At 32.6% G+C, this 19,214-nt stretch overlaps 1 protein-coding gene across 1 annotated transcript in view; it reads left to right on the top strand.

Moving 5' to 3' along the window:
• The window catches only part of AIMP1 (aminoacyl tRNA synthetase complex interacting multifunctional protein 1), a 33,923-nt gene that overhangs the window by 3,396 nt on the left and 11,313 nt on the right, over positions 1-19,214 (top strand). Inside the window, exons 2-5 of the mRNA XM_032860353.1 lie at positions 6,189-6,322; positions 8,644-8,757; positions 11,196-11,360; positions 14,785-14,996. Coding sequence (XP_032716244.1) covers positions 6,214-6,322; positions 8,644-8,757; positions 11,196-11,360; positions 14,785-14,996 — 600 coding nt within the window. The 5' untranslated portion in view covers positions 6,189-6,213. The remainder of the gene's footprint in view (positions 1-6,188; positions 6,323-8,643; positions 8,758-11,195; positions 11,361-14,784; positions 14,997-19,214) is intronic.

Below are 19,214 nucleotides of genomic sequence, written 5' to 3'. Positions count from 1 at the left end.
TTAATAAAGGAGAAAGAAGTATAAACTATCCAGCAATTCCTACTATCCAAACACAATTAACATACTTATGTACTGTTTTTTCTTTTTTTCTCTATGTGTTTTATATTTGTAATTACTGTGCATGCAGTTAAGTATTATTTTGCTGTGTAATTTTTTTCTTCTATGTAAGTGTTTTACATTTATGATTACTGTGCATGCAACTAAGTATTATGACTATTTTATCTCCTAATCATTAAATAAGATTTAATACAGATTAAGCCAGTATTCCCAAACTGTTTTAGAGGGTATTAGTTCTAGTAAATGTTAATAGGTGTTCCTGGTTAGGATTCTGTGGTTAAATACATTTTGAAATTCTACATGATTATGTCTTCTACAGAAATTATAACTTTGACATTAAAAGAGCTAACTCCAGAATAAGACAGAAAGTTTTAATCCTAATTTTTTAATTATAGGATTTTAATTAATTTAATTAATTTTTAATTAATAGGATTTTAATTTTAAATCCTATTATTTACTAATTAGTCACATGACCTAAGGCAAATTAATATTAATTCAAGCTTTTTTCTCTGTATAATGGAAGTAATTATAGTATCCATAGGTAATCTGTGTAATACATTTAGCCAGCCCATAATAAATACTCTGCAAATTTTATTTGTTACTGTTGTTATTAACATCGTCATCTCTGAGAAACCCTAAGTCTATTAACACATTGAAAGCTCTGAGGAGACTAGAGGAGCTTAAAAGTTATGAAATTCAATAGATACTCAATATAAAATAGAAAATCACTATGGAGCAGTTGGCACACAATCATGAAATGAGCACTAGGTTGAATGGTTTAAGATTTGTCTGAACTTTAAGCTTTAAATTGTTACTACACTAGCACTGTTGCCCTAAACATAACCTCATTTAAATTTTTTTTCCCAATTTACTGTGTTTCCCTCATTTATCTGAAAGCTTAGTGAGTACAAAGAACATGTTAAAGTTTGTTCTTTACTATAACCCCAGCGCATGGCTCAGAATCAGGAAATACAAGTAAAATTGGGGTCATGCACTTAAGATTTTTGATAGGGGCCTGGCAGGTAGCATAAATGCAGACAACAGGGAGTTGTGCAGTCTTGCTTAAAGCATTCACCTTCAACTGTTTCAAATATTGATAACCCTGGAACACAAAGGCATCCCTGATCTCTGTGGTGATAGTTTGTAATCCCTAGAAAAGACTAGAGATCTGGACCAAACCCTGAAAAATATAAGCATTAAAGGGACAAGTAAGAAAAAAGCCCTAAAAGGAAGTGGCGAAAAAGTAGGAAGTGAAACTATCCTCATTTTATAATTAAGAAAATAAAGCACAGAGAAGTAACTTTACCAAAGTCACACAGCCTATTAAGTATGAGATTCAACCAAGATTCGTTGGCTGTAAATACTTTAAGAAAAAAAAAATGCTCTTCTGCTGGTGCTAGTGATCAATATCTGCATATTGCTAGAAAATATGCACATAAACTTATGCATACTACTTATATTTTTGAAAGCTTAAAGACAGTTAACAAGTACTAGAAAACCTATTTCCAGAGCTTCTAATTCCAAAAACAATAAATAGCTCTTGACATTTGAGAAAAGCTGTGTCAACATAAAGACCTGACTAGAAGCCAATCCTGAATATCCCAAAAGGCATGTTAATTTTGACATCATGAATAATATTGCCAAGATAACCAGTTATGTAGGAGTAGAGAAAAAGTAGACGCTGGTTAACAGCTAGTGTGTTTTATAATCGTCCTAAGTTTTATTTTGTCAAGAAAACTTGATTGTTATCACAAAAATGACTGTGCTATCAAAAGATAGTTCCTCTCTTCTTTTATTGAGGCTTCCTTTATCATGGTATTACTGATATTGTGGCAGTTAAGGTAGTTACAAGTAACTTATCACTACATTACATATCTTACAAATGTTGGAAAATTGTTATTTATTGCATAACCAAATAAGGACTTTGTTATAAGTGATTGGGATGTAGAGTATTTTCAGGTTTTTAATTTCATATACTCTTTAGTTTGTGGTTGACTGATTTTTTTTTAAGACTTTATTTTTTAGAGCAGGGTTAGATTTGCAGCAAAATTGAGTTGAGAGTATTTAGTGAATTTTTATTCTTTTTTTTCTTTTCCTTAAACCGAATAATTTACATCATTTTCATAAAACGATTTTTCTCTTGGTATTCTTGTTTGCCTTTGGCGAAATGGTAAGTATGGCTCATGCTGGATTGCTTTGCCTTCTGAGCTAGAGCTGGGAACTGTTAATATTGGTCCTTGGAAGACTTTCACAAGGCGTTGAAAGGGAAATCTGCTGTATGCCGTGGAGTGTTCCTTCTTTGTATGCCAGTTGTTTAAATAATCTTAAGTCTGTTACCTTTAGAGTTTCTGTAATTATGATGACAGTATCAATTCATAGGGAAAAGTGCAGAGTTTCAGTTAGTTGGCTGTTGTCTTATTGTATTCCCTTGGACAGGAGTCCTTCGATATATTTTATACACTATTATAAACACAAAATTTAGAATTAATATAAATATATTAATATTTATCACCCCTATAGACTGTATACCATTCAGAAAGAAATTAAGGTGTGGCTTAGCCAAATTATCTAAGTATATTTTAATATCAGTCTCTATAATTTGTATTTTTATTATTTGTTTTGTTCTTAACCTTTAAGAAAATATAAAAGTCATACCTAAGGATCTACAAAATACTGTGCCCATAGATAACCTACACTACTGTGAGCTTTTTGAAGGTGGGGATTGTACATATATCCTTTGTTGTGTTCCCAAAATTGTGCTCAGTGCCCAACATTTTTTAGCTATGTGCCAGATATTTTGAGTATTATTTATGGTGTCTCATTTTGCAATATATCAATGCTATGAAATATATAAAATTATCTCCATTTTACAAATGAGGAACTGAGGCTCAGAGAGGTTAGGTAAGTTGTTAAGGGGCAAAGGTAGGATTTGATTAAAGGTATTGTGATTTCCAAGTCCATGTTCTTTTTATTAAATTACTTTTATCTCATTACTCTTGTAATACGTTCTTAATGTTCTAAATAAGGAGGAGTAATAAGAATATGTACCTCATGGTGTTGTGATAATTCAATAAGTTAATATTGTGAAGTGCTTAGAAAAGGACCTGGGAGATACTAAAGACAAAGTAAACACTAGATATTACTATTACCCGGTAATACCTATCAGAAAATTTGAGATGACTTCTGTCATCCATAATTACTTTGTGTATCAGTGGTTTGTTAGGATCACTGTCCTCTCTCCCTGTTCTCAACGACTTAAGACTTCATGGCCTACGGGGTGCCTGGATGTCTCAGTCAGTTACACATTGGACTCTTTATTTAGTTTCTGGTTATGATCTAAGGGTTGTGACATTAAGCCACATGTCCAGCTCTGCACTTAGCACAGTCTGTCTTTCTCCCTCTGCTTCTCCGCCCCAGTTTATGTACTTTCTAGCTCTAAAATAAGTAAATAACATCTTAAAAAAAAAAAAAAAAGACTTCATGGCCTAAATTTGTTTTTCAGTAACATTTTCCTTTGTTACTGACATGTTTCCACTTTATTTTTCATGTTTTATTTTATACAGTTATTTGGTTAAAAATGAATCCATTTTTACTGAACATTTCAAGTGATATACAATTCTCAGTCCTAGTTTTATTTTACAATTTAAAACTAGACCTTAATCTAGGCAAGTATTTATAGAGTTATAAGCAAGTATATAAAATATAGAGGTATGTACTTTTTATCAGTATCATTCAAAGTATCATTTCCTTTTATTCTTTTGTTTCCTCTTAGTGGCTCTATGTATGTGTTTGATGTATTCAGCTCATTTGTGTTTATGTTTTGAAACACTCTTACTAAACTTATGCCTGTGCTTCAGTATGTATTACAAAATTCATATTTTATTTAACTCACTTTTGTAACTGTATTTTGCAAATAGTTAATAGATTTATCAGCTCAGTAAAAGTACATCTTTTTTCTCTAAAAGATTTTATGTATTTGACAGAGAGAGAAAGTGAGCAAGAGAGGGAACGCAAGCAGGGGGAATGGGAGAGAGAGAAGCAGGCTTCCCACTGAGCAAGGAGCTGGATGCCTGGTTTGATCCCAGGACCCTGGGATCAAGACTGAGCCACCCAGGTGCCCCTCTTTTTTTTTCTCTTCGCCCAGGAATTATGATCTCTGTTTTGCAGATTATTGTTAGACTTAGTTTTAAAACTGTTTTTGTGTGAGTCTGCACACAAATTCCATGTTTTACTTATATTTTTGAGATAATTTTTGTACCTGTTGGCAAATTCATGACAGCTATTTTACACTTAAATCTACTTGTTTCTTATCAGTTATTAGTTGAATAGGGATTTTTCTAAAGTGTATTACTAAGGTCACATTTATTTTAGGATTAGCTCATCAAATTTTTCTTTGCTACAAAAGTAAAAGCTAACAAATTATGCTAAATCAAATACTCATTACTTTTCTTGGGAGAGCTGTTTTCATCTATTGAATATATTTGATTATGTTAGACTAAAATAGAAAGACATTAAACTGAAACAATGCTGTAAGGAGGAGGTTAAGAGTCCAGGAGAACATAGCTCTTTTCTTTTTTAACTTTAGCTTTTTCATCTGTTCATTTGTACTTTTCTCTAAAATTCTAAAACATTTGAGGAACGGCAACAGACTATTTTGTGTTCATGTTGGCAAAAATTGGCTGAATTTGAGGTTAATATCTTTATTTTCAATTTTTGTACCTCTTTATTTTTTGCTCTTTATTTTTTGAACTGTTAAATAATAGTCTGTGTAGAAAATGAACAATTCCCTGTTACTTTTTCAGATTAACCTCATTTATATTTTCTTCACTTACTAGCAACTTTATTTTTATCAGGTTTTTATTTTTTTGGTTGTTCTATATTATAAATTGTCAACTTTAGCATAAAGTTTTTTGAAAATCGGTTCTCTTTTTATAAAAAAGTAAACATATCAGAATGTTCTTTTTTTTTTTTTTTTAAGATTTTATTTGTCAGAGAGAGAGAGAGAAAGAGCATGAGCAGGAGGAGGGGAAGAGGGACAACCAGACTCCCTGCTGAGTAGCAATCCAGATGTAGGACTCTATCCCAGGACTCTGGGATCATGACCTGAGCTGAAGGCAGATGCTTAACCCACTGAGCCACACAGGCATCCCCAGAATGTTCTTTATATAGGATGGATATTGTATAATATGAAATTTTCAAACAATCTTGTATTATTTGTTCATTTAGTTTTTTCCTTTATCAAAAAATTTCACCATTTTAATGTGTATCACTTGTTTAAAATCAGAATTGCTTCAGCAATGCTTATGTCATTGTTATTCTTTATATTATAAATTGAAATTAATCAGGTTAAAAAAAGTTTGTTGTGGTATTAATAATTAATCTTGTCTTTTGTCAGTTTTGACTATTTGTCTTAATATTCAGCAGTTTAAACTTCAACATTATGAGTTAATCTCAGAATGTTGCTTATATGCATTTTTCTGCGTACTGACAGGATGTTTTCTAATTTCTATGAATTATTATAAAATTAAAATTATAACAATTTTCTTTTTCAAGAATGACAGTATATATGCTGATGTTATTTCTGAGTAGGCATTTCATTAATATTTATATATTCCTAATTGTTAATCTTTTAATTTTGTCTTTCTTAATTCATGTGCTTCTTCTTAAAATTGTACATAATTAAATAAACAGTAGAAATACCCAGTGTACAAAAAATAGCACTAAAAGAGGGAATTCAGCAATTCTTAACTTTGGAACACAGGGGTGGCACTCAGTTATAGCTTACTTAAGGTTATTGTTACTCTTTTCTCTTAGTATTCCTGCTTTGCGTCATAATACTCTGCCATGTTTTAAAGCTTCTTTAAAACTTTAAAACCTAAAATGTGGTTAAATCGCATCTTTTTTGCATGTAGGGAAAAAAATTGATTGCCTCTTTCAAACATATTGAGGAATTAGTTGTTTAACCTTTCTGCCATTTGGTTTGTTGCTATAGATCGGGAAAACTGTTTTCTTGGTATATTGATCTCTTAGAGTAGAAGATGTTTTTCCTTTAAACTGCTTGCTCATAGTGTTGTGTACAATAAATTTATTCCTTCTGTGGTATAATTTACCATTTTTATTTTTTCACTTAGGATTTTCTGCTGTTTCTTGGCAAAAATGGCAACTAATGGTGCTGTTCTGAAGAGACTAGAACAGAAGGGTGCAGAAGCAGATCAAATTATTGAATATTTAAAGCAGCAAGTTGCTCTTCTTAAGGAGAAAGCAAGTAAGAGATTTTGCATTTTTGGAGGAGATACCTAAAGTGAATTCCTATTTGGACAAGAGCACAAAAACTGTTTACTCCATATATATACTTCATCATCTTGATGATAACTTTTAAATTCCTTTAATATTTTAATTTTGAGTGAAATAATATTCTGGAATTGAGATAAATTAGAATTGGTATCTCATGAATGTAATATAGAGAAAACAATATTATTTTAAGAGTGTTAAAGGAAAATTAATGTTTAAAATAAGTTCCTATAGAATTAAAGATTAAAATGAAGAAAATTGAGTAAAATCAAATATGAACTCAAATTTATGTCCTCTATAAGAATATATACTTATATTACCCTCTACTAAAGCATTTTCTGACATAATTTTTACATTTTTCCCAATATGTCTTTAAGTTTTACCTAGAAATTGCTATGACATATACAAAAATATCAAATCTGAATTTCTGCATTTAGGATTTAGATTAATTTTTGTTTAAATATATATTTTTATTTCTCAATAACCAGTATTAATGGCATAATGAAAATTCCCAAGTTTTTTAGAATAACTAATAGAAATAAATGCTTTTCTTTGCTGCATAAGACTGAATGGTTACAGAATCATAGCTACTTTTCAAAATATTTTTTCTTCATCAATTCTTTTTTCTTAATTTTAAAATATTCTAATTATTTCTTTTTCATAATGTTTTATAAATATTTTTCTTGAAATTCTTAAAGGATTTCTTGTTATTTTTCTTAAAAATTTTTAATAGTTTTTTCCATTAGTAACTTAAAGAAAGATTAGAGATGATCAGTGTTTATGTGTGAATTTTTTCTCCTGTGAGTGGCTATTAGCTTGACTAACATTTCAATTTTGCTAATCAAAAAAAAAAAAAAAAAAGGAACCCTTCTACACTTCTTGCATATTTATTTTTCACCTTTATCATTATTTTTTGGTATCCTGTCATGGGTGGTTCTCAGTCCCATTGTTCCTACGTTACAATAAATATTTTGTAAAAATCTCTTAATACCCTGTAAAGAAAATATTTCTTAGGTACAATGACCTATCTATACACATAATATCAAAGCATATAATAACCTTGTATGGAAGAGAGGAAAATTAAAAAGAATGTAATATAAATTGTAGTAATAATAAAAATGTGTATTTTAGTGAATAAATACTTAGACAGGACTGTCCTATCAGACATATGAGAGAGTCCTATGCTGTATGGTTCCCATTCATGGAATCACCAAGAATGCAATAGATACATTGCTAATTTGTATGTGTGTGTGTATTTAGTCTGCCTTTATGTAGGCAACTCTGATACCAGAAACAGCTTTCAGTTGTGCAGTTGTGTTTTTTATTCACTCAGAATGATGAATAATTCTTTAGGGAAAGCTGTGAACAAAACAAAGTGCAATCTCCTCTTGATTTATAAGATACTTGATTTATAGAAAATTCAGGGTGTAATGAAAATGTTTAAGAATATTTTATGTTTATATATAAAAAATAGGGTTCAGGCTCAAATAATGAACAGGTTTTTCACTCAAACAAATATACAGTGGGTTACAGGAAAATTCTACAGAATGTGAGACAACTCTTCATTTTATAGGTATATCTGACATGTTTTAGGACATCTGGCATTCCTGACTCCTGCCCAGTAAATGCCCAGAATGACTCCTATTATTTTTGACAACCAAAAATACTCCCACAGATTTAAAAAATCCTACCTAGAGAGCAGTACCAACCCCACTGAGAGTCATTGCTTTTCTTTTGTTCTTTTGTATACCTTATTTCTCACCTTTAACACATGTATTATATCTTGAGGGGAATCTTTGAAGCTATTTCACTCATTGAATGTTTAGCTAGCTCAATGTTTGAGACATTAAAAGATTATTCAGGTACTTTTACAAGGTAATGATTAAAAAGAAAGAAATGAGAATAGTTTTTTTTATGGTTGGCTATCATTAGATCTCCTGCTTTAAAAAAATAATAATGTGTCTAATACTTGCCTGAGTTTGATAGTTTATCTATTGTTGATACTTTGAGTCCAGTTCTTAAGTTGTGATTAGCATCTTTATGGGAGCTAGGAAAGGATTCATAAACAAAACTTTTCTGTTCCATTATTATTTCACAGATTTCCTTGCTTTTTCTCTATTTTAATTATCATGTTAGTCTAATAAATATTAAACTAATAATAAAGAAGTTGGCAAGCATTTGTTATTGGTATTATCCTAGTTATGTTTATACTGCTGTGCTCTTAAATCAGGTAGTAGTCATAAGAAGCCTTTTAGAAAACATGTCTATATCTTATCTGGATTTTCTTAATCCTAGTTTTGCAGGCAACTTTGAGAGAAGAGAAGAAACTTCGAGTTGAAAATGCTAAATTAAAGAAAGAAATTGAAGAATTGAAACAAGAGCTAATTCAGGCAGAAATTCAAAATGGAGGTAATTAAATGTAGAAATGATAAGTTGTTTTGATTTATAATAATTATTATATCATTAATTGTTAAATTAGGTATTATGCTTGATTTCTCATTTTATCTTCACAGTAGCCCTTCTCATGCAATCATTCCCCTTTACAGAAGAGAAAATGGAGACTTAGAAAAGGCAAATGATCTTTCTTGAGCTCATGCAAAATGTGTAGATCTGGGGTGCAAACACCTGTGCTTTTAGTGATGTTTAGCTTGTTTCCCTGTGTTTGTTGGCTATCTCTATGTCTTTGAAAAAATGTTCAGGTCCTGTGCCCAATTTCATAGGAAGATGATGATGATGATGATTTTTGGTGTTGAACTTGTAAAAGTTCAGTATATATTTTGGATATTAAGCACTTAACAGATATATCATTTGGAAATACCTTCTCTCATTCAGTTGGTTGCCTTTTTATTTTGTCGATGGTTTCCTTTTGCTGTGCAAAAGCTTTTTATTCTGCTGTAGTCCTAGTAGTTTAGTTTTGTTTTTGTTTCCCTTGCCTCAGGAGATATACTTAGAAAAATGTTGCTGCAGCTGATGTCAAATTACTGCCTGTATTTTCTTCTAGGAATTTTATAATTTCAGGTCTCACATTTAGGCCTTTAATCCATTTTAAGTTTACTTTTATGTATTTTATAATGAGATGGTCCAGTTTCATTCTTTTGCATGTAGCTGTCCACTTTTCCCAACACTATTTGTTGAAGACTGTCTTTTTTCTATTGTATATTCTTACCTTATCAGGGAAATCCTATTGTATGCCTGAAACTAATACAGCTATATGTTCACTATACTTGAATTAAAAAAAAAAAAAAAACTATGCTTTTTAATCTCTGTGCTACATTCTTCAACTTGATCATCACTGTTCCCTATTAAATAGTTATTGAAAATAAACTAATAATATATAGCTGACATTTTATTACATTTTACTATATGCCGGGCACTGTGTGCCAGGTGCTTCACGTACATTATGTATTTTATCCTTAAAATTTTATGTGTACAAATGTCCTTGTTCTATACATGAGGAAATTGAAGCTTACAGATAAAAAGTAATTTCCCTGAAATAATATTTAAGTTAATCAACTCAGCAGGTAATTATCATTTCAATTATTAATGTTGCAAATAAAATTTAAAATTTTATTGAATTATTTAAAGGTGGATAAATTTACATCATTTTAAAACAGTGGTAATAATAGCTCTATTACAATTTCAAAGTATCATACAGAAAGGCATTTGGTTGTATAATACAAAATCCTTCCTAGGTGAGTTAAGGAAGCCCAAGTATAGGGAAAGTCTATCTTACTACTTTCTTTAGAATTATCCTGTCAGTGAGTAAATTATTTTGAATGCTACAGTAGGAGCTCTACCCTTAGTGAGCTAAACATAAATAAGGAAAAATCAATATAATGTGTGCTTACAGCTGTCAACTGAAGAGAACTTTGCTTGTCAATGGAAAATCTGATCTTTTCCAAGGCAAGGAGATTTAGAATACAGGTACAGAATTAAATAAGCAGTTAAAATATTAACAATGTAAAACTGCTTTCCATTTTACCAGTTCTAAAAGATTGCCTTGGAACATTTTAAATTCTGATCTTGTTAATGAAATGCTAAAGCAGTTCAATACTTTGAATTAATTTATTGCATTCTGTCAAATGGTGAAACATTAAATAAGGATAGATAGAGTGTCATATTACTGAAAGAAGCAAGAGCCTCCAGAGAACTTAAAAATACCTCAGAAAAGTGGTCTGAATATTGGCCAGAATTTAAGCCACATCAGAATCCCTCATGAGATTTTATTTTTCTTTATTCACTAGGCTATGAGAGTTTTTAACATTGCTGAAGGAATTTTCTCCCTTAAAAAGTTGTTTTTTGAAATAAAATTATGGACATGTCTCTCCATTAATTCTGATATTGAAATGACTATTATTAAAACACTTTCCAGTTGATTGTTCAATATAAAAAAAAACCTGAGTAAAAACATGCCATCTTGCCAAACCGTGAGAGGATATTCTCTGGAGACAGACTGCCTGAGTAAAAATTCTTATTTTCCTACTCACTGTGTACATGATGGGCAAGTTTTTAAGTTCTCTGTGGCTCATGTTGATCATCTGTAAATGGAGATGTGAATAAAACTTACTGCTTTAGAGGTATTTATGAGAATTATAAGAGTTAATTCATGTAAAGCATTTTGAAAAGTGGGACATAGTCTATAATAAATATTAGTTATTGATGTTACCCATAATTTTCTCAGTTATTATTAAATGAGAATCATTTAGTTATTTAACTTTTATCATGGTTAAATGTACTTAATTTCTTGGCAGCCTTTTTATAATCTCAGAGAGTAAAGACTTGATAATTATATACAGTGAATTTTTCTTTTAAAAAGACCTCATCGTGACTTTTATTTTTTGTATCAGTGAAACAAGTACCATTTCCATCTGGTACTCTGCTGCAAGCTAATTCCACTGTTTCTGAAAATGTGATACAGTCTAGACCAATAACAACTATGACTTCTGGTGCCAAAGAACAGATAGGAAGAGGAGCAGAAGAAAAGAAGATGAAAGAAAAAATTGAAGTGAAAGGTATTTTTTTTTTTAAGGTATTTTTAACTTTTAAGGTTATTTGGTTCTTGACTGGTTTAACATGTCAACATTTTTGGTAATAATAGTGGTGTCAAAAAGAAAGTTGAAACCTTTATGAACAAGTATAAACAGTAGGATATTGGAACATAGAAACTGGTCCTAAAGGATGTGTGAAGATTGACCAGATTGATAGGGTAAGAATGTGGTATTTGAGGTAGAATATGTTTTTAACATAACGAAGAACATAGAAAGTAGAGATTAAGCGTAAGGACCCATATGTAGTTCAGTATAACTAAACTTTAGTGTATACTCAATTTCAAAGAAGTCACAGGTAGAAAGTTAGCTTGGGACTAGTTGTGATGATATGGAAGGGATATTCTAGTCAAAGGAGAATGTCTGAACTAAGGCATGGGGGTGTAAAGATCTTAGGAACTCATAAAATCTGGAGTAGAAAGTATATCACCATCTGCTTAGCTAAACCAGAAATCTTGTAGTTAACCTTACCCTGTTGTCCTCCCTCAATTTGCATGCGTAACTGACCACCAAAACATATCTAGAACCCAGCTCTGTGGCTTCATTTTGTCAGGTGCTACCTTTGTTCAAGTTCTCATGATCTGTCATTTGAATTAATATTAAAGCCTCATCTTTTCTAATTTATCTTTACCTTGCTGCTAAAGCTATTCTAATCATAAATCTGACTCCTTTTTTACCTAGTGTCCTTTATTCCTTTATAGACTTCATTTTTCCAGGTATGTCTAAAAAAAGTGCTTTTATAATTCATTACACACACCTCTCATAACACTTATACTCACTTAAGAGTTTTTGGAAAATATAAAATGGCTGAGGAATTTGTGAGTTAACCTAAGCCAATTTAGCACCTAATGCTTGTCAGTTCCTTTTAGTAAATATCAGTAAATTTTCTTAGTTAGAAGTAGATAGGGGTTGTACATCTTCTACATACTACATCATTAGTTGGTATGGTTACAATGAAAGCAAGTCAAACTAATTCTTTCACTTTATAAATTATAAATTTATTAAGAAGTAGGCACAAAACAATCAGACAGCCTGTTTTAAGTATGATAAAGTTCATACCCAAAGGAAGATCTGCTGCATTTGTGACTAGAGGATTAGTCAATCTTCTAGTCAAATGAGACAACGCAGTCTTCCTTTGTGGGAGGAGGAAGCACACAAGACCAAATGGAGCTCTATGTCTAGAATGTCTCTCTTCAGTGGTACTTTTCTGTGATAATGGAAATGCTGTGTAATTGCATTATTGAACATAGTAGTCAGTAGTCACACATTGCTACTGAACGTCTTATAATGTATCTAGTATGACTAAGGAACTGAGTTTTTTATTTTAAATTTAAATGTAAATAGCTATATGTGGTTGGCAGCTACCATATTGGACAGTGCTGGAATACAGGGCTGTTCCACTGGTGTTTGGCTGCTAGAATTGCCAGATTCCAAAATTCTGTTCATGCTCAGGCTGTGGTTACCATACAAGCTTTCTAGACTGTCACATGTGAGCATCACTAATTTTTTAATGAAACGTTCTTAAAGTCTTTTATGATAATTAAGTTCTTGGTACAGATTTGGATATTTGCAGTCACCTCTGGAATGTAGATTCCGATAAAAGTATTTCCAATGCCTGGGAAGTAGATTAAAATTAAAAATACAAGTTGATATATAGATGTTCTGTTATACTGCATTATATCAGATACATAGACTATCACTCAAAGGTAACTGTTATTTAAGATTTTTAGTGTATTCTAGTAATTCATATATTCTATATCATTTGGGTTTTTACCATTAAAAAAAGTCTTTGCTATTATTTTACATGGAAAATGGAATTTTTAAAAATTTGTTAGATTAAAAATTGCCCGTTATTTTTGAGCTAGCTGTACCTATTCTTTTATAAAATGTCTTCGTATAGATTGTGAATGTCCTTACCCAAACTCATTCTTCCCCACTCCAGGCAGAATTATTCATCTCTGTGTTTCTACATTTTTTTGTCTATGTAATGTTTGTCACATATTCATTATGCATATCTTCTTTAAAAGATATTTTCAGTGCCTTAGATTTCAGTAAATATTTGTTCAAAGATTAAATAAATAAAGATTTAGTTGAAAATGAGTGCTTCTAAGCCACAACTGCCTGCTTATCTCTATCCTGTAGATTGCAGGTAAATAATTTATTTTGACTTACACTTTTTTCTCCTATAGAAGCTAGATGTAAACTATAGAAGCTAGATGTAAACTGAAGGAATATGAACTCTTTTTTTTTTAAGATTTTGTTTATTTACTTAGACAGTGAGAGAGAGAGCATGAGACCAGAGAGGATCAGAGGGAAAAGCCAGATGCCCTGCTGAGCAGGGAGCCCAATGTAGCACTCTATCCTGGGACTCCAGGATCATGACCTGAGCTGAAGGCAATCGCTTAACCAACTGAGCCACCTGGGTGTCCCGGAATATGAACTCTTTACAGGTTGCATTTCGATTCAGTGGCCAAAGTAATAAAATGCTAATAAGAGTTAGATTATTGACATATAAATAAGAGGAGGATTTTTAAAACATAATCAGAATAGGGGTGCCTGGGCGGGTTTTTGGTTAAGCTTCAACCTTTGGCTCAGGTTGCAACTTTGCAGTCCTGGAATCAAACCCCCTATCACCCCACATTGGGCTCAGCAGGGCATATGCTTCTCCCGCTGCTCCTCCTCACTGCTCTGTGTGCGTGCTCACTCGCTCTCAAATAAAATCTTAAAAAAAAAAAAAAAATCAGAATAAAATGTTCTCTTCTGCTCAGATAGTTACTGTGGATAAACCTAAAGCCCTAGTAAGTCTTCTGAGAAATACAAGAAGTGGAGAAACTCATTGTTTACATATTGGTGTGTTTAACTGAAGAGAAACATTTTATCAGTGAAGTTATATTTGATTGTAGTTCATTCTCTTAGCTCGTATTGATTGTGGTGTTCTTCCTAAATAAAGGATTTTTCCCTTTCTAAAGAGTCACAGTAAAAATTTTAAAGGATTTTCTCCAGCTCTGTTTCAGGGAAAGGTAGACTTTTCTCAAAAAAGGTCCATTTAGTAAAAATCTTAAGCTTTGCAGACCAAAAAGTCATTTTTACAATACTCTGCCATAGTGTAAAAGCATCCATAGACAATAATGTAAATGAATGAACATAGTTTACCAACTTCTACTCTGTTTTAAACTAGAGATTTAGACAGTTATTCAACAGAGAAACAGCCAAAATAAGGTTCGAGATGTTATGACTTGAATAATTCTTTCCTTTGTTGTTACTTAAGTGAAGGTAGGAGATAAACATTCTTTCTTTTAAAGCTCATCAGTATTGATATTGGGGAGTTTTCCATAGTTTATTTTATTTTTGTTCTACTTCTAATGTTCAACCATTTATAAATTTTTTTTAGGAGAGAAAAAGGAGAAAAAACAGCAGTCAGTAGCAGGAAGCATTGACTCTAAGCCAGTAGATGTTTCTCGTCTGGATCTTCGAGTTGGTTGTATCATCACTGCCAGAAAACATCCTGATGCAGATTCTTTATATGTGGAAGAAGTAGATGTTGGAGAAACAGCCCCAAGAACAGTTGTCAGTGGCCTGGTGAATCATGTTCCTCTTGAACAGGTAATCTGTACAGTTAAAATTACCTTTCCATACACGTCACTTTTTCTTAATGTTTTTCCATATAATTTTGTATTATGTGACCATACAACATAAGCCAGTATTCATTAGTTCATTGATTAATTTTAATAAAATAAATTTCACTAAAAAAGTACATGAAACTACCCAAAACTTGGAATAGCATTGTAAGTGAGGATCAAATTCATGAAGATAAAAAGAAGAAAGATGCATTATTTTTTCTCAGTTTTTAAAATGTTTTTAGTTTGCTATTTTAAGTGTAATACAGTATAAATATTTTTATCATCATCATTCTTTCATGGAATTTTATTACTCCTTGATTTTTTAAATCACTGTTAATATAAACCGAGAAAGCATCAATCTAAAATGTAAAAGTAAGAACAAGTCTTTTTTTTTTTTTTTTAATAACTCAAATATTTTCATACTTGAAGCAAAAAGAAGAGAGGGGCTCATGGAGCTTAACCTTATAATTTTTAATGGTATTTCTTTATTTTTAAAAAGTGGATGTTTTGTATTTTGTTGTTACTTAGGTATTTAAAATATGTGTGTGTGTGTGTGTGTGTGTGTAGATACACACATGTGTGTATTTCCAGTGACAGTGGAAAAAATTAGGCAGTAATGATTTTAATTTGGTTTTTCAGAACATCTACAGTAATTTGAGTTATCTGTCTCTTCTGCCCCATGGTGCTTTGGAGATACTGCAAAGGCTGTAGACTTCAACAGTAAAATAGTTGTGCTTCTCTGTTCTTTGCCAGCTCTGTTGCTTATTGGCTCTGTGAATGTGGCTAAATCCCTACATACATTCATTCATTCATTCATTCATACTTTCAGATGCAGGTATTTCTTGGACACTGAAGGCACTGTTCTAGACAAGGGATAGAACAGTGAATTAAGGGGCGCCTGGGTGGCTCAGTGGGTTAAGCCACTGCCTTCAGCTCAGGTCATGATCTCAGGGTCCTGGGATAGAGTCCTGCATCGGGCTCTCTGCTTAGCAGGGAGCCTGCTTCCCTCTCTCTCTCTCTGCCTGCCTCTGCCTACTTGTGATCTCTCTTTGTCAAAAAATTAAATAAAATCTTAAAAAAAAAAAAAGAACAGTGAATTAAAATGATTGATAGATTTGTTTTAAAAAAAAAACAAACCTGCCTTTGTGAAGCTCACAACCCTATGTGGGAGTCAGAAAATCACAATATATAGTATATTAAATAGTGATAATTATTAAAAAGAAAAGTAGAGAAAGAATCTAGGAGTTTTTGGAGTTATAATGATGTTGTTTTATATAAAGTGGTAGGGAAGGCATCATAAAGAAAGTGATATTTAAGTGACGGTCTAAGAAAATGAAGAAAAGTCCTCTGTCTCCCTGGTAGAAGAGTATTACAGGCAGTTCTAAGTCAGATGCTTCCCTGGCATGTTCAAAGAACAGCAGGAAGCAGTGTCATTATAGCAGAGTATATAAGGGGGAATGTCATGCAATATGAAATCAGAAATAAGGATAGGATGCCAAATATCGTAGAATCTTATAGATCATTGTAAAGACTGGCTTTTATTCTGAGTATGTTGAAAGCCATTGGAAAACTGGTAAGCTAAGGAGAAATGTGGTCTGCCTCATATATTAGTAGGATCATCTGGCTGTTCTGTTGAGGGGAGAAAAATGGAAATAAGATCAGTGAAGAAGTTTCTATCTATATAAAAAGAAAGACTTGGTTCATTTGTGTGTGCTTTTTTTTTCCCCTCTGCTAACGTTAGTCTTGTGTAGGCCCAGGACTTCTTCATAACTGCTTATGAAGTTAGGCTCATAAGAAGCCCTGGAGAAAAGAACCAATTGATCTTGAGCCAGCTCAAATTGGAAAAACTTCTTCTCCTTTGGGCTTCATCTTTTTTATTATCATAAGTTGCAGACAATTTCTTCTCTTCCAAAAGCTGTCATTCATAGCCTTAAGCAAAGCTATTTATATACACATCTGTACCTAACCTATCAAGGCAGTAGTATTAAACATTCTATAAAGCAGGACCACTTCCCTCCGCCCCCTACACTACACTGTAGATTTGTGTATTTTTCTAAGGTAAGGGCCATGGGTATCATCTGATGCCCTAACAATCGTATATAGCTAACACTTTTGTTTTTTCTTATATATATTTGCTTTAACTGTTTTTTCCCAAAGTGACATTTTTAAATTATTTGTATGAAGAAGATCTTATTCATGAAGACATCCAAAAAGGGGGCTTCTTGAATTTGAGTCCTAGGCCTATTATTATTATTATTATTATTATTATTATTTTAAATCATAGGATTTGGGGGTAAATTTGCCATAGCATTTGTTTATAAAACAATCTTTTATTTAGAATGTGCCTTTTTCCTTCCCTGCAGTGATAGTTCTCTTGTATGCCGTTTTATTTTAAGCCTATTGAAAGAATAGAAGAACTGTGTTCCTTAGTTTTGCTAATTGGGGATAAAAATTAAGACACTTCAGCTTTTGAAGAATGAAGAAATTTCTGTTCATTTCTCTAACAAATTGTAGAAATAACCCTAAATGTTAATTGCAGTGTACTTAATGCTTAAATAGTTAAATGATCAATAATTTTTTTTTATATTTGTTGTTGAGGTATATTTGACTTGCAATGTTATATTAATTTCAGGTGTATAGTTGTTTCAGTGATTTTAGCATTTCTGACATTACTCAGTGCTCACAATAAGTGTAGTCACCATGCAAAGATACTAAAATATTGACTATATTCCCTATGCTGTACTCTTCATCTCCATGATGACTGATTTTATAACTGAAACTTGCACCTCTTAATCCCCTTCACTTATTTTGCCCATCTTCCCATCTAATTCCCTTCTGACAACAAGTTTGTTCTCTGTATTTAAGTCTGTTGTTTATTTCTTTTGTGTTTTAGATCCTACATGTAAGTGAATCATATGGGATTGTCTTTCTCTGATATATTTCACTTGGTGTAATACCTTCTAGGTCCATCCATGTTGTCTTCAAATGGCGAGATTTAATTCTCTTTTGTGGCCAAGTAATATTCCATCATACCTGTATTCCACATTATATACATTACACATGTGCGTCTGCACGCGCGCACGCACACACACACACACCCTTTATCCACTCATCTATCTGAGTACTGGGATTCCTTCCATATCTTGCCTATTATAGATACTCCTGCAGCAAATGCAAAGGTGCATATATTATTATGCCCAAGTTTTTGTGTCCGAGAGACTACCAAGGAGCCAACACTGATGCAGTCACACGAAGGTTTATTTGACAAGCTTAAGCTTGGGCCCAAGTATACCCGACACAGCAGAGTAGGGACTTGGACCCCGAACCAGATTACAGTCAGAGTTCTTAAAGGCAGAGTAGGGGTGGACTTGGCGGTGGGTGAGGACAAAGGGGATTATGGATGATGTAAGTCTCCAAGGATTTTTGGAAGCAAGGTCTCCAGGACCTTGAGGGGCTAAGCTATTGTTGGGAGAAAGGTTATTTATTACCAGTAATAAAAGATTTTTATAAAATCTTTTCGTGAGACCCTTTAGTTATATATCAGTGGGTCATATGCTTGGGAATGATAGTTGACACTATCTTGGAGGTTTAGAGATAAAGTTTCCTAAAGGAATTACTAAAGTAAACTTACAGGATCCTGGTTGGACCTGTTGGAGTGGGGGGGGTCTGTCAGGCTAGGATTGTCCTTTGTCCTTAGGAAAGCCTTAAGGTGGAGGTCACTCTGCTTGTTTCAAGGACTTGTCATCAGATAATTATTTTTCTGCCTCTGTGTCCCACATCATTCCTCCCTGAACAGTCTTGACCCTTAAATCTTTAAGGTTTTTGAGGGTGGAAGGTCTCATCTTTTGTAACTTCTTCCTGCTGAACAGGGGCGTAGAGTTGTCCCTACCTACTCGGGCAACACTGGTGAGTTAGGGAATGTGTAGGGGAGTTATGAAAGACAGAGGCAGCTGAGTCCAGGGGAGACTGCTCAGTTGATCTTCCCAAGTGGAAAGGATCATCTGTGGAAGTTATGACAGTGAAGGAGTTGAAGTCAGGTGAGGAGATATGGGAGAATATAGCAAAACATGATTAGTGTTTTTGCTATTTGACAAAAAAAAAACCCTTTTCCAGTCCAGGAGTTTTTTCCAGTCCAGGAGTGGGAGAATTACTGTATCGTATGGTAGTTCTATTTTCAATTTTTTGAGGAACCTCTATACTG

Source organism: Lontra canadensis, unplaced genomic scaffold (assembly GCF_010015895.1).
Source record: "Lontra canadensis isolate GAN:19392208 unplaced genomic scaffold, GSC_riverotter_1.0 scaffold1, whole genome shotgun sequence".
NCBI lineage: Eukaryota > Metazoa > Chordata > Mammalia > Carnivora > Mustelidae > Lontra > Lontra canadensis.
Note: the sequence above shows the minus strand (reverse complement) of the source record. Positions and strands in the feature narration are given on the sequence as shown.